Source organism: Gracilinanus agilis, chromosome 1 (genome assembly GCF_016433145.1).
Source record: "Gracilinanus agilis isolate LMUSP501 chromosome 1, AgileGrace, whole genome shotgun sequence".
Lineage (NCBI taxonomy): Eukaryota > Metazoa > Chordata > Mammalia > Didelphimorphia > Didelphidae > Gracilinanus > Gracilinanus agilis.
Window position 1 is genome coordinate 529,339,305 of NC_058130.1, and position 14,391 is coordinate 529,353,695.

Below are 14,391 nucleotides of genomic sequence, written 5' to 3' on the forward strand. Positions count from 1 at the left end.
TTCCTCCCTCTTTGACCCAGTCACGTGAGGGACGAGCGCGGGGGCTGCTGGGACTGGTACTGCCGGTCGATCGGGGTTCGGCCTCAATATGGAGGCTCCAATCGGGCGGTGACCGAGGGGCCGCAGGGAGGAGGACTAAGCAGCGATTTTGGGGGCCCGCTTGCCCCGTGGGGGATGTGAGGGGCGGCAGCACTGACGCGGGGGTCTCGATAGTCAGGCCAGCGGCGGCGACTGCCGGGCAGGCACCTTCCTCTCTCCGGGCTCGGGTGAGCGGCCCCGCCCGGCTGGGCCCGGGCGGAGGCAGTCGCGGGGGTCGCTGTCAGCCGCGGTGACTGCGGCGCGGCCGCTATGGCCCAGTGCGTGCAGTCGGTGCAGGAGTTGATCCCAGACTCGTTCGTGCCCTGCGTGGCCGCACTGTGCAGCGAGGAAGCTGAGCGGCTCACCCGCCGCAACCACCTCAGCTTTGCCGAGCTCCTCAAGCCCTTCTCCCGCCTCACCTCGGAGGGTACGTGTCCTCGGCGACGGGGCCAGGTGCGGGGCGGGGGGAGTCTGGGGGAGGCGGACCTAGGATGTTTACATCCCAAAGTTGAGGCCCCTAGGGGCCTGCCAGGGGTTGAAGGCAGGGCAGGACGGGCCGGGATGGAGCTTCCAGGTTCTCGGGGTCCCCCTCGGCTGCCTCAGCATCCATAGTTGCACACTCTTACCTTTTCGCCCCGAAGTGTCAGATTTCTGGCTGTAGGAAAAACGTAAGCTCTGGAGAAGAGCTTTCGGACTGTCATCGCTCCCCACTGCGGGTCACCAGCTGTGCAGGGAGGAGGAGGAGGGTTGGAATGCAGCCACAACACCTGAGAGACGAATAGGAAAGTTGCTAGACGAATTGGGGGGCCGGGGTGGTGGTTTAAACGAATGTCAGCTGAGAGACCCCATAATTTGTCTCGAATTCTGGTAGTTAGGCTTGCCATAGAGGGTCATGGTAAAGAAGGCATGTGTCATCTTGAGCTTCCTATTTAAGCAAATTTTCACGAGTTATATGTTGTCCTGTTTGTTTGGCATTTATCTTTCTGAGTCCTCTTCCTCCTTTAAGTCTACTGCTTTACGTCTGTTATGAATTATTTATTTTTTGAACTTTTACCTGGAAATTATCATAAGTCCAGCATGAGTGATGAACTTTTCAATTGTCAGGACTGAATTGCTTCCGTGTAATAAATAAGAGCAAGTCAGTTGTTGAGTTGGCAATTCTAATATTTTTTGGTATAAGGATTCCTTTACACTCTTAAAAATTATTGATGACCACCCCCTAAGAGCTTTTGTTTATGTAGAGCATATCTATTGATATTTACAGTATTCCAAATTAAACTGACCTAGTGGTATTATGAAAATTGTTTTGACCTTGTGAATCCCCTGAAAGGGTTGCACTTTTAGAATAGCTAGATAAAATCAAGCATTGATTGGTGATGATCATGGATTGACTGAGTTATTTAGAAATATAGAACTGGATGGGACCTAAATAGCATCTTTCTCTCTTCAGGCAGATAAATGACTTCAGTAAACTATTTAGGAAAGTTAGAATCACCTTTTTGGAAGAGATCTCAGAGGCCAACTAGTCCAAGGAGTAGCTGAGAAGAATTCCATCTATAATATATCTGACAATTGGTTATCCAGCCAAGCTGGATACCTGGCTGTCTCTTCTTTTACTGAAGAGACTGCATCTGTTCTCCAGTTTTAGGTACTTTAATTGGGAGGACCAAAAGAACTGAATTTCAAGATTGTAGTTGCAAAAATTCCTAAAGGATAGAAGTTACAGATCACAACTCCAGGTATAATGTAACCAGCATCCTGCAACAGACTAACAAGGTACATGTGAAATCCTATTACAGTGAATACTATTATAACACAGTCTTTAAACAACACTTTCTGTCACCAGAGTGGCAAATGTTAGCTGTGCCCTTTGATTTGGATACCAGGAATTTACCTCAACAAATAATCTATTATAATATGTACACCACAGATGCATGCAAGAGTCAATATGGTAAAATGTGTTAGAATTACGTGCTTCTTGTACTTGAAAGAAAATAAGGAGAGCTGAGTTGTAGTTGGCCTCTTGGAAATATTACTGTTCAGACATCAAGAAGTAAAAGCCCTTCACTTCTTCACTTCACCCACTTTCAGTTTACTAATATTATCCTTTCTTAAATTGGGGGAAAATAACCCAAAATTAGTTCCTCCACCCCAACATTGACTACTTTAATACATAAGATTTAGGAAGGGGAAGTGGAAAGATTTGTTATATGTGGGACTTTTCCCACTTCTGCTAGATTTAAAACTGTTTCATTGCAGAATAAACTTCAGCTGTTTTTAGTGCTTGCCTTTTTTTTTTTTTAAAGCCCAGAACTAATTGCCTTGGATTTACCTGATATTGAGTAAAACAGGTATCTGGATGCTCTTCTGCAATTTAATGTTGCCTAAGGCTCCTCGGTTAGTGTCATTTGCCCATTTTCTTGATGCTAGTACCTGCCAGAGGTGGGACTTAAACAGAGCTTTCCCTCATTCCAAGGCTGGCCCTTTATTTGCTATACTGTGTTATCTTTCAGTTCATCAAAACAAAGGCTCTAACAATCCCAACCTAGGAAAACTTTGTGTCCAAATCCTATGACATTTCTTGATGACTAGCAATATACTTATAACAAAAATCTCAAAAAAAGGGGTCAAATTCCTTTAGAGTGAAATCTCTCCCTCTCTCATTCTTTCTCTTTCCCTTTCCCCCCTCATCCCCCTTTTCCATTCTTTCTCTCACTTTGTGTCAGGTTCTGGTGATACAAAGATAAAAATGACAGTTCCTGACCTGTGGGAACTTATATTCTACTGGGAGGGATGAAACAGGTACACAACTAATAAATACTTTTAGATTGTGATTTAAGTGTTTACCTTGTGCTAGGCACCACTCTATGAGGTGCTGAAGGTAAACACCAGAAATAAAATTGTCTTTGTCCTCATGGAGCTTACATGTCTTTGAGGAAAACAACATAATAATAGCTAGCATTTATACACACTTTAAAATTAGCAAAGGACTTTACACATTTTATTTAATTTGATCCTCACAACAACTCTGTGAGATTAAGTACTATTATCTATCTATATTTCTATATAATATCTATATTTCAGAAGAGGAAATTTAAGGCTGAGAGAAGTTAAGAACTTGCCTAGGTTCACACAGGAAAAAGTATCTTAAGGCAGGATTTGAAGTTGGCCTTCCTGACTCTAAAAGTACACACTATCCACCAGACCACCTAATACCATAGAGATAATAGGGAATCACTGAAATATTTTGACATGAGAATGACATGGTCAGGTCTTGCTTTAGAAAAATCATTTTAGCAGCTATATGGAGATGGTGTAGAGTGAGAAGAAACCGGAGATAGGGAAATCAATAGACTGTTATTGCAATATTCTTTTGTTGGCCTAAAATAATATTCTCTCTCTCCCTCTCTTTCTCTCTCTCTCTTTCTCCCTCCCCTCTTCTTTTCCTTCCCCTTCCTCCTTCCCTCTCTCCTCTCATATAGAGTTTTGCTTCATAAGTTATATTTCTAATATAATTTTACCTGGAAAGCTCTTTGAATAGCTCAGTAGAATTCATTATAATGGGATTTTAACTTTTAATTCTATTGTCATGATGAAGTTTTTTTCTAAATCTGCTTTTCAGTTATATTTACTTGTTTTGACTCTTATATACTTTTCTCTACTTTTCAACAGTGATTATTTTTTTTGTCCTTTCTTTAAATGCCTTACTATATCCTAATTCTTTTCACTCATAGCAAATGAATTAGCCTTTTTTTTCCCCACCAAGAATATTGATGCCATCTGATAGGAATTCTAAACTACTCACTATGTTTTAATATCATCATTACTTTTCCTGAAGATGAAGTATAACCATTCTTTCATTAGGCTATTTTCACTACATGAGCCCCTTATTCTGGTTCTTCTCATTGTCGTTAGAACTTTGCATGAGCAAACCAATACTTTTTTGTCAGATTGCTTCAGTTTCAATTTCTCCTTTGCCACTAGATCTTTTTCATCTGCCAAAAATATATATTTAGATGTTCCCAGTTCTTAAAAAAACCAACTTCTAGAACTATGTTTCCAGCTATAGTTTATCTTCTGAACTCTAGTCTTGAATCACCAACTGCCTATTGGACATCTCCAACTAGACATTCCATAGGCTGACGAATATTTATACCCAAAGCACATATCTGACCATGCTGTTTACTCATTCATGAAGTTTCAGTGCCTTCCTCCTACCATTTGGATCTTATACAAACTTAAATGTTTTTTAAAGTCCTTCACAATTTGATTGTAGCCCACCTTTTCTGCCTTTCTACATATTATTCTTTATTCACTCTAGATTCCAGTCAAACTGATCTACTTGATATTCTTTGTATACAACATTCTATACCCTGTACACATGTCCTTTTACACAAGATATTCCCTCCATCTATGCCTTGTGGAATCCTTAGCTTCCTCCAAAGCTTAGCCTTGCTTTTATTGCCCTGATATTTGTGTGAGTAACACATAGAGACACAGACAGAGCTCCCTGCCCCCCCCCCCTTAAACTTTGTGCAAACAAACTAAGATAAATAGGAAATAATCAATAGAGGGTTTTAGTTTTTTAAGTTGCAACTTGAAGCCAGGAGACAGATTTGAGGAAGGAGGGCATTCTAAATATTGGGTGGATGGGGGGGGCGGGGGTAATGTCTCTTGGTTGGACCTACACTTTAGGAAAATCATTGATAGCAGAGTGGAAGATGGACTGAAGTGGGAAAAGTAGGGGACCAACCAGCAAACTGTTTTAGTAGACCAGATCTGAGGTAATGAGGCCCTGAATTAGGATGAAGGCAGTATCAGAGGAGAGAGAGCAATATATTTGATGTTATGTTATGTGTTATATTTGGTGTAATGTTATAAATGCCAGACCTGGCTGATGGTGTTTGCCTGGAGACTTGAGACAGAGTTCAGAGTAATACAAGAAAGCTTTATTTGAAGGAAAAGAAGGGGCAGATGGGGATAGGAGGTCAGTGGCAGTAGAAATGGCAGTGAAGGAGGGGGGAAAGGAGAGCAAGTGGGGAGCTCAAAACCTGCAGATGGTTGTCCACTGGGGTGGTGAAGGGGGCAGTCTTTTATAGGGTGGTGGTCTGGGATGAGATAACCTGGATTGCCTCTAATTGGTCAAAGTGGGATACTTGTGTCCAGTTGATTGGATCTGATAATAAATGTAAAATCAACAGGCCTTGGTAACAAATTGGATCTGGGAGTTGTGGTAAGAGAGACTGAGGGTTGAATATAACTCTTAGGTTGTGAGCTTGGGTAACTGGGAAGATGATAGTAGCCTTGACAATAATAGGAAAGTTAGGAAAAGGGAATGGTTTGGGGGAAAAGATAATAAATTCCTTCTTTGTGACATCTAATTAGAGTCAGGAGGTTAGAAAAGAGATTAAAGCTGGATAAGTAGATTTGAGAATCATCATCAACTGATATGATAACTGAATATGGGAAGCTGATGAGTTTACTAAGTGAAATTGTATATTAACAGAAGAGGTGGGGCAGTTAGGTGGTTCGGTGGTTTGAGAGCCAGACCTAAAGATCCTAGGTTCAAATCTGGCCCCAGGCACTTCCTTAGCTGTAACCCAGGGCACTTAACCCCCATTGCTTTGCCTTTACCACTCTACTGCTTTGGAACCAATAAAGAGTATTGATTCAAAGGTGGAAGGTAAGGGTTTAAAAAAAAAAAAAAAAAGGAGAGCCTAGGAAAGATCCCTGGGGACACCCACTGACCTGACCTGGATTAGAGAAGGAGCAGTCTAATTGTTAGTAAGTTTTTCCTTACTGCAAATCTAAATTTGCTTCCTTGCTACTTTTATCTGTTGCTTCTAGTTCTCTCTGATGCTAAGTAGGATGAGTCAAATTCATCTTCAATACTTGACACAACTATCATGACCCTCCTTTTCCAGGATAAAAATCCTAGTTCATTCAGCTGATCCTCATATCTTTTTTTTTTTTTTTTTTTTTTTTGCTGAATTGGATTTTTATTTTTTATTTTTGTTTTTATTTAGAATATTTTCCCAAGGTTACATGATTCATAATCTCCCACTCCCTGCTCTCTCCTCCCCCATCCCAAAGTTGACAAGTAGTTCCACTGGGTTATACATGCATTATTATTCAAAACATATTTCCATGTTATTCATATATGTAGTAGAGTGATCCTTTAACATCCAAACCCATATCACATCCTTATCGCACTATGTGATTGAGCATATATTTTTCTTTTTTTTTTTTTTTTAAAGATTTAAAGATTTTATATTTTTAGAAAAATTTTCCATGGTTCCATGATTCATGTTTTTACTTTCCTCTTCACTCCCCCTTTACCCCCCCACCCCCACCCCCAAGCCAACACACATCTCCACTGGTTTTAACATGTATCATCAATCAAGACTTATATCATTGATAGTTGCATTGGTGTGGTCGTTTTGAGTCTACATCCCCAACCAAGTCTGCATCAACCCATGTGTTCAAGCGGTTGTTTTTCTTCTGTTTCCTCTCTTGTAGTTCTTCCTCTGAATGTGGGTAGCGTTCTTTTCCATAAATCCCTCAGAATTGTCCTGGGTCATTGCATTGCTGCTGGTACAGAAGTCCATTACATTCGGTTTTACCACAGTGTATCAGTCTCTGTGTACAATGTTCTTCTGGCTCTGCTCCTTTCATTCTGCGTCAATTCCTGGAAGTCTTTCCATTTCACATGGAATTCCTCCAGTTTATTATTCCTTTGAGAAGCTGATCCTCCTATTGCATGATCTGAAGGCATTTCATTATCTTGGCTTTATTGGATGCTGTCCAGTTTATCAATGTTATTCCTAAAATGTGGACACAGTACTTCAGGTGTAATTTTAGTGCTAAAGTGCCCTTTAGACAATATATGCTTGCCTAGTGCTTTTTTTAGTTGACATTTTATTTGAGGTATTTTCATTTTTGTTATGTTGTATCATTTTTGCTTTGTTTACAGAAAACTGAAATCTGACTTTCTTCTTTTTCCCCAATTTTTTTTTTTATCCAGTTTTTAGTAGAAAGTTAGTGAGATTTTGAGTACTCTCCATTGGGTCTTAGAAGTAGAAGTTCTTTAGTTTGAGTTCTTTGCATCAACATTTAGTAACTGTTGTCACCGTGGGAAATTCATTTAAATGATCATAGATTAGTTCCTAAGCAGTAAACATGAGAATTATCATTAAAATGAATGATTCATGATATTATAAGAAAAGCATTTTGTAAGCCTTTTTATTTACAAAATTTAACAATATTTATGTAGAGATTGATAGAAAGCACTAGAAACAAAATAAACCACTAAAAGTAACTAAACAAACCTTCATTTCATTAGTGGTAACTTGAGAAGGAAGAGAGCATAGTAGAGAGCCAGTTTTGAACAATGAAGACTCCTTTCTGATATGTACTGGCTATATGACCTTGGGCAAGTCATTTAACTTCTTAGTACCCAATGGAAGTATTTAAGACAGTAACTTGCAGAAGTTAACTCCCTACATTCCTAGAGTGTTTCCTCATTTAGGAATTTCTATACTAATTAAATTATAAGTTCTATACTAATAAGTCCAGTCCCTATTTCCCAAGTTATGGAACTTGGGGAAAAAATGGATGCTTTAAAATTTTTTAAAATTTATTTTTATTTTAAATTTTTTATCTTTTATTTCTTAAAAAAATTTTTTTTAGAATATTTTTCCATGGTTACATGATTTATGTTCTTTCCCCTACCCCCACCCCATCCCCTTCCTGTAGCCGATGCGCAATTCCACTGGGTTTTACATGTATCATTTATCAAGACCTATTTCCATATTATTGATAATTGCACTGGGATGGTTGTTTAGAGTCTGCATCCCAAATCATATCCCCCTCAACCCATGTGTTCAAGTAGTTGTTTTTCTTCTGTGTTTCTACTCCCACAGTTCTTCTGAATGTGGATAGCATTCTCATAAGTCCCTCAGAATTGTTCTGGATCATTGCATTGCTGCTAATAGAGAAGTCAGAAATGGATGCTTTTAAAGGCATTTTTGCATGCTGCTGGGAAAAGGAATGATACAACTAGTTGATAGTGTTTGAAGTCTGTGATTTTAGCTATAGCTTAAAAACATTAGAAATGGAGGAGACATTTCAAATTAAACACTTCCAAAACTGGCCACTTCATTTTTTTTTCTTAACCCATCTGTTTCTTCCCTAAATTTTCCTTTTTCTGTTGAAGGAAATTACTGGCCTATTAATCCTCCACAATTACTACTTTGGAGACTTTTAACATTTTGCCTTCTATAACTATCCACATACAATCAGTTGCCAAGGCAAACTGACTACAGTTGAAACAGTCTACAAATAGCAGAATGGGGATTTGAACTAAATCCTTTAACTTCAAGTTTAGACTTTTTCCCCACTATACCAGATTGTTTTCTCTTTTTAGTCTCTTACCTCTCTACTTTAACTTTAACAAAGTTTCATCCATATCTTAATGTGATTAAAAAAATGCAACAAGCTGCAGTAGGTACCTTTTGAGTACAAGCCATAAAGCATTAGAGGTCACATTTGAACTCAAATCTTTTGATTCTAGAAATCATTGCTTTTCTCACTATATTACAGTGCCTTATATTAGAGGAGTTTTTTCCATCCACATACCTTCTTTTCCCTTTCTTTCCATTTTAGGTTCAATTCAGCAAATATTTGTTAAGTACAAACTATGTTCAAGACATTGCACTAGGAATACAAAAAATGAAAAAGTCCCAGCTTTCAAGGAGAATGAACTTGGTACTTTTTTTTTTTTTTAAACCCTTACCTTCCATCTTGTCAATACTGTGTATTGGCTCCAAGGCAGAAGAGTAGTAAGGGCTAGGCAATGGGAGTTAAGTGACTTGCCCAGGGTCACACAACTGGGAAGTGTCTGAGGCCAGATTTGAACCTAGGACTTCCCATCTCTAGGCATGGCTCTCAATCCACTAAGCTACCCAGCTGCCCCCTGGTGCTTTTTTATAGCATGTACTCGGAAAAGTAAGCAGTGAAGACATGAGAGAGAATTGAAACTTAAGGAGAGAGTACTAGCAACTGCCAGGTGGTTGGTAGGATCGAGAAAGACTTCTGTGGAACAGGCTCTGACTAAGTTGGGAACTCCTCAAGGGCAGAGATTATTTTATTCTTGTCTTTTTAAGGAATTAACTGCTTATTGATTGATAAAATGAAGTGGTATATGAGTAGCCAAAGTGAATACAGAGGGTAACAAGTGGAGGTGTTAGAATCATAGGTTGTAAAGCTGGAAGGTGTAAGAGCAAAATATGAGGAAGAAGAGGGTGATGGGCAGTGGGAACTGGGGAGCCCTAAAGATTTCAGCCCAAGGCCCTTCCCTTTGGGTAGCCAGTTCAGGCTTCTACCCAAAGTTTCACCTTCCCTTCCCTCTAACTCTTAATTCCTATCTTATAGCTATCTGTTAGATATATATTTATTTTGTTACATATGTTTTATATATATATATTAGTTTGGGTCCCACAGTAAGGCAAAGAGAGGTTGGGGAGATTTGGGTGTCCCCTCCCAGAGTCCTGACTCCTCAAAGCATAAGAGATCTTGATCTGTGTAGTGACTGTGGCTATAGATAAACAGGCTTCCCAGGATTCACTCCAAGTCAGGAATCCCACTCAGGCTGGCTCATGGGTTAACTGGGGCAAGCTCTTCTGCTTCCTCCCACCTCGAGCTCCCAAAACCAAAAGCCTTCTTCTTCTGGTTCTCCTCCCAGAATTCCTGGCTGTTTTCAACTGCCACTCTTGGCTCATGCCCCCCAGCAATGCAACATTCTATCCAGCTTTCTTCTCTTATTTTGCTCTTACAAAGGTACTACTACTACCTCTGAGGTCATTCAGTACAGATCCCTCTTTTTATAGGTGAGATATCTGAAGTTTATCTGAGGCCCAGAGAGCTTAACTGACTTGCTTAAGGCCATACATCTGTTCAGAGAGTAAATCTGAACCTATATTTTTGGATTGCAGTCAGTGTTTTTTCTGCTATACATACTATTTTCCAAAGGGCTAACTTGTGCAAAGATACTGAGATAGAAGAAGGAATGTTATGTTTACTCAACAGCTAGTTGTATAGTTTGGCAAGAAGTAAGAGAGGTAATGTGAAATTAGGAAGGGGAAAGGTAGGCTGGAACCAGATGATAGAAGACTGAAATATAAGGCTAATGTCTTAGCACATGTATGTTGTTTACTTGACTCTTTTTCAGCAAGATTAGAACATATACCATGTAAATAACTCTTATTTTACTAGTTTGTATGAGGATACAGAATACATAATATATTTTTTTGCCTTGAAGAGTTCACAGTCTTATCAGAAACACCAGATTTGAAAATAGTACTATGGAAGGTAAATGTGATAAGAGCCAAATTGAATATACTATATATATTTGTTGCTTCCTTTCCCTTACTTCCACTCATTTTAAGTTTCTAGAAATTTGAGTTGTGTGACCCTACCACTTGACTGAAACTGTTTTCTCTTAAGATTATAGAAGCTTTCTTGACTGCTCTCTGTTCAATAATTTTTTTTTTCTCAAGTCTTCATCCTTCTTGACTGTGCAGCTTTTTACATTGTGGACCTCCTCCTCCTAGATAACTCCTCTTTCCTTTGGTTCTGTGCTCTCCTTTGGTTTTTCCATTTAACTGACCATTGCTTCTCACTATCTTTTGTCTGCTTTCTCCTCCCACACACCAAGACTCTCCCTGCATCTTCTCTCTCTACATTCTGTCCTTTGATGATCTCAGCCAACTCCCTTGGGTTCAACCCTAATGTCTCTCCTGCCTACTTCAGTGTCTTACTCAGGTATTTTTCCTATATTATTAACTGCTTGCTGAGCATTGGATGACCTGATCAGTTCAACATGTCCAAAATGAAAATCGTATATTTCTCCAAACCATTCATTCATTGGCCAAACTTCCTCATTTCTAGCCATGGCATTCTGCCAGATTGGAGCAATTCTTGTATCTTTCAGTCCCCAAATCCAGTCTCCATATAGATGATTTCTAGATCTATATTTTCAGCCCCAGCTTCTCTGCTGAAATTTTGTTCCAGTAGCATATTGAACATTTCAAATTAGATGTCCTAAAGATAACTTAAATTCAACATGTCAAACTGAACTTCTCTTCTTTTTTGCCTAAATTCTTTCTTCTTTCAAACTACCTTATTTATGTCATTGTCATGAATATTCTTCCAATTTCTCAGGTTCCTTATTTCAGCATTTTCCTAGATATGTCACTCATATTCACCTTGCATATTCAACCATGCTAAAGAAACTGCAACCTCATTAAACCACCAAAACCAACTATTGCCTAGTCTGGAAGATTGCTCTCCAACAGAGTCCATGACGCATGCTGGCAGAAGCCAACAAACTCCAGGTCTTTGTTGATGGGTGCCTGCGTCACATCTTGGACATCGGATGGCAGACCTGGTGGAGATATGCCGAGAACGAGACAGGGACCGTCGGAGTGACATGGGCCCAGTTGGGGGAAGTTGCCCAGAACAGAGTCCGTTGGTGTGAGATGGTTGCGGCCCTATGCTCCTCTGGGAGTCAATAGGAATAATAATAATAATAATAATAATAATAATAATAATAATAATAATAATAATAATAATAATATTCAACCAGCTGCTAAATCTTCATGTTTCTACTATCACAATATCTTCCCCTTTGGACCTGTTCTCTCTACTTTTAAAGCTTCTATTTTAGGCCCTTATCTTACCTAGGTTAATAACATAATTACCTAATCAAATCTCTCATCACTCTAGTCATATTTAACCCTGCTGCCATAGTACTTAAGCACAGATCTGACCATGTGACTCCCCCACTAACCAACTTCAGGCTGAAGGATAAAATATAAGCTTATCTGTTTAGCTTTTAAATTCCTATACAACCTGCCCCCCCACATATTTTTATGGCTTTATTGAACATTATTCTCCTTTGTGATCCGTGAGACAGCCAAACCGGCTCTTTCTGTGTGTTCCTCACATATGACACTGTCTCCTTTCTTTCCCTTTGCACCGACTCCCATGTTTTGAATGCATTCCCCCCTCTCTTATGCTTTACATGGTTCCTCTCTTATTTTAAGATACAGCTTAGGTACCATATTCTACATAAAGTTTTGTCTTATCCTTTCCTCTACCAATTGTTAGTGCCTTCTTTCCCAAACTGTGTGTGTCATCAAAGTGCTACAGCAAATAGAGTGCTAGCCTTGGATTCAGGAAGATTTGAGTGCAAATCCAGGTATAGACAATTATAATTTGATCTAAGGTCAGTTACTTAACCTTTATGAACCTCAGTTTTTTCACCTGTAATATGAAGATAATAATAGCAGTAGCCTCACAGGGTTATTGTGAGTACCAAATGAGATAATCTATGTAAATTGCTTTGCAAACCTGAAAGTGCTTTATAAATGCTATCATTATTATATATTTGTACATATTAACTTTATATTTATGCTATATATCTTTTTATATATACTTACTGTCTCTCCATTAGAATGTAAGTTCTATTTGAATAGTGCTTCAGCTTCATTTTTTGTATTTGTATCTTTAGCCCCTTAGCCTAGTGCTTGACACATAGTAGTAGCTTAATGAAGATTTACTCTTTGATTATGTGAGATTCTTTGTGATAGACTTAGTGACCTGCATTTTGAAAGACAGAATTTGGATCGGTAGAAAAGAGGAAGAAAAACTTTGAAGGTATTGTGGCAAAAGGCTAGGATCATAGGAATGGCAATAGAATGTTTAGATAGTGGTTAAAGCAGCCTTTTCTAGCTAGAATAGAATTATATTTTGGGAAATAATGGAAATAAGGTTGGTCAGGGAAAGCAGATCCAGATTGTAGAGGACATTGGATACCAAAAATAAGAGCTTCAGGTTTAAAAACCCTATTTGGAGTGGAGAGGTCATTGTAGGTACTGGGGCAGGAGACTGATACTATAACTGTTTAAAGAAGTGTTTGGAGGTATTCATGGAGATGGGAGAAGAGCAAGGTGGAGAGCATTTCAGGGAGACTTATAGTTCACATGGAAATAGGAGCATAAATTAGGGAAAGAATAGAGAAAAATCTTCAGTGTCTTGGTTCATCTATTACTCTTTATATCTTGGAAGTTCTCATTTAGCGAAAAAAAAAATACAATTATTTTCAATAATAACAGCTCATTTTTTTTATATTTTATAAAATTTATTAATAATCACTTTAAGTAGAAGAAGTAAAAAGAACAAAAATAAAAGGCTGAGTCAAGATAAGTTTTTCCCAACTGCATTAGTAGGAGAAGAGTGAGCAAGGGCAGGGTTACAGAAATTTTATCTCCAAAACATAAGGATATAATATGAGTGGGATTCTGGGAAATGAAGTCCTAGGGTACAAAATTCTAATTACACAGATTGTAGATGCTAAGTCATTTGTAGCATATGTTTAATATTTGTATTGGTTGGTTTTCTATGATTTCTTTCAACATAATATAGTTTCCTTGTTTATATCTTCTTATAATGCTTTTGTTTTTTCTCTATCTTATAATGCAATTGCAAGTCCTGCTTTTTCAGATTACACTTGATGCAAAGTAAATTTTGTTCTAGCCCCTATCTTTATTGTGCAAGTCTTTGTTTTTTAAATATGTTTCTGTTCTAAATTGTGAGGTTTTCTCTACTTATCCAATATCCCTCTTTTTCATTTTACTGGACTGTTCGACCTATTCATAATTAAAATTATAAATTATATATTATAGTAATTTCATTTTTCTAATACTGGTATTTTACCTAATTGTAATTTCTCTTCTTCCTCTGTAAAGTCAGTACTTTGCTTCTTCAGTTATTTCAGTTTATCCTACTGTAAGGCAATCTATGTCCACTGACTTTCTTTCCCCTCACTCTCGAGTATACTATTTCTATTTGTTACCCCTATTCCTCCTTCTGGAGTTCTCCTTGTCTTATTAGTTCCTTTTTCTTTGTTCTCTTTACCTGGTTATTGAATTTTTCTCCTTTTCTTCACCCCAGTTAAATAGATAGTTTAAAATCTCCCTTCTCCTCTTCAATTTATTTTGTTAGTTTTTGTTTAATTTCTTTTTTTACATTCTTTTCTAAAAAGAACTTTATCATTCTCTTCATTCTCTCTTTTCCCTTTGCCTGTATTCTAGACTCTTATTCTTTGAGTCTCACAATGGTAGTAACTGTTACTGCAGGTGTCCCACAGTAAGTGTTATTCTATGTCCCTGACTCTGCAGTTCATTACTACTCTTTGTCTCTTTGTCCTTCCCATGATCATTTACTTCCAGATTTGCTATGAAATCTCTTCTG

The 14,391-nt window shown here is 38.4% G+C and overlaps 1 protein-coding gene across 1 annotated transcript in view; it reads left to right on the forward strand.

Annotated features, from left to right (window-relative positions):
* Positions 1-348: 348 nt before the first annotated feature.
* The window catches only part of TRAPPC8 (trafficking protein particle complex subunit 8), a 150,703-nt gene continuing 136,660 nt past the window's right edge, over positions 349-14,391 (forward strand). Inside the window, exon 1 of the mRNA XM_044666435.1 lies at positions 349-505. Within this exon, the coding sequence (XP_044522370.1) occupies positions 349-505 (157 nt within the window). The remainder of the gene's footprint in view (positions 506-14,391) is intronic.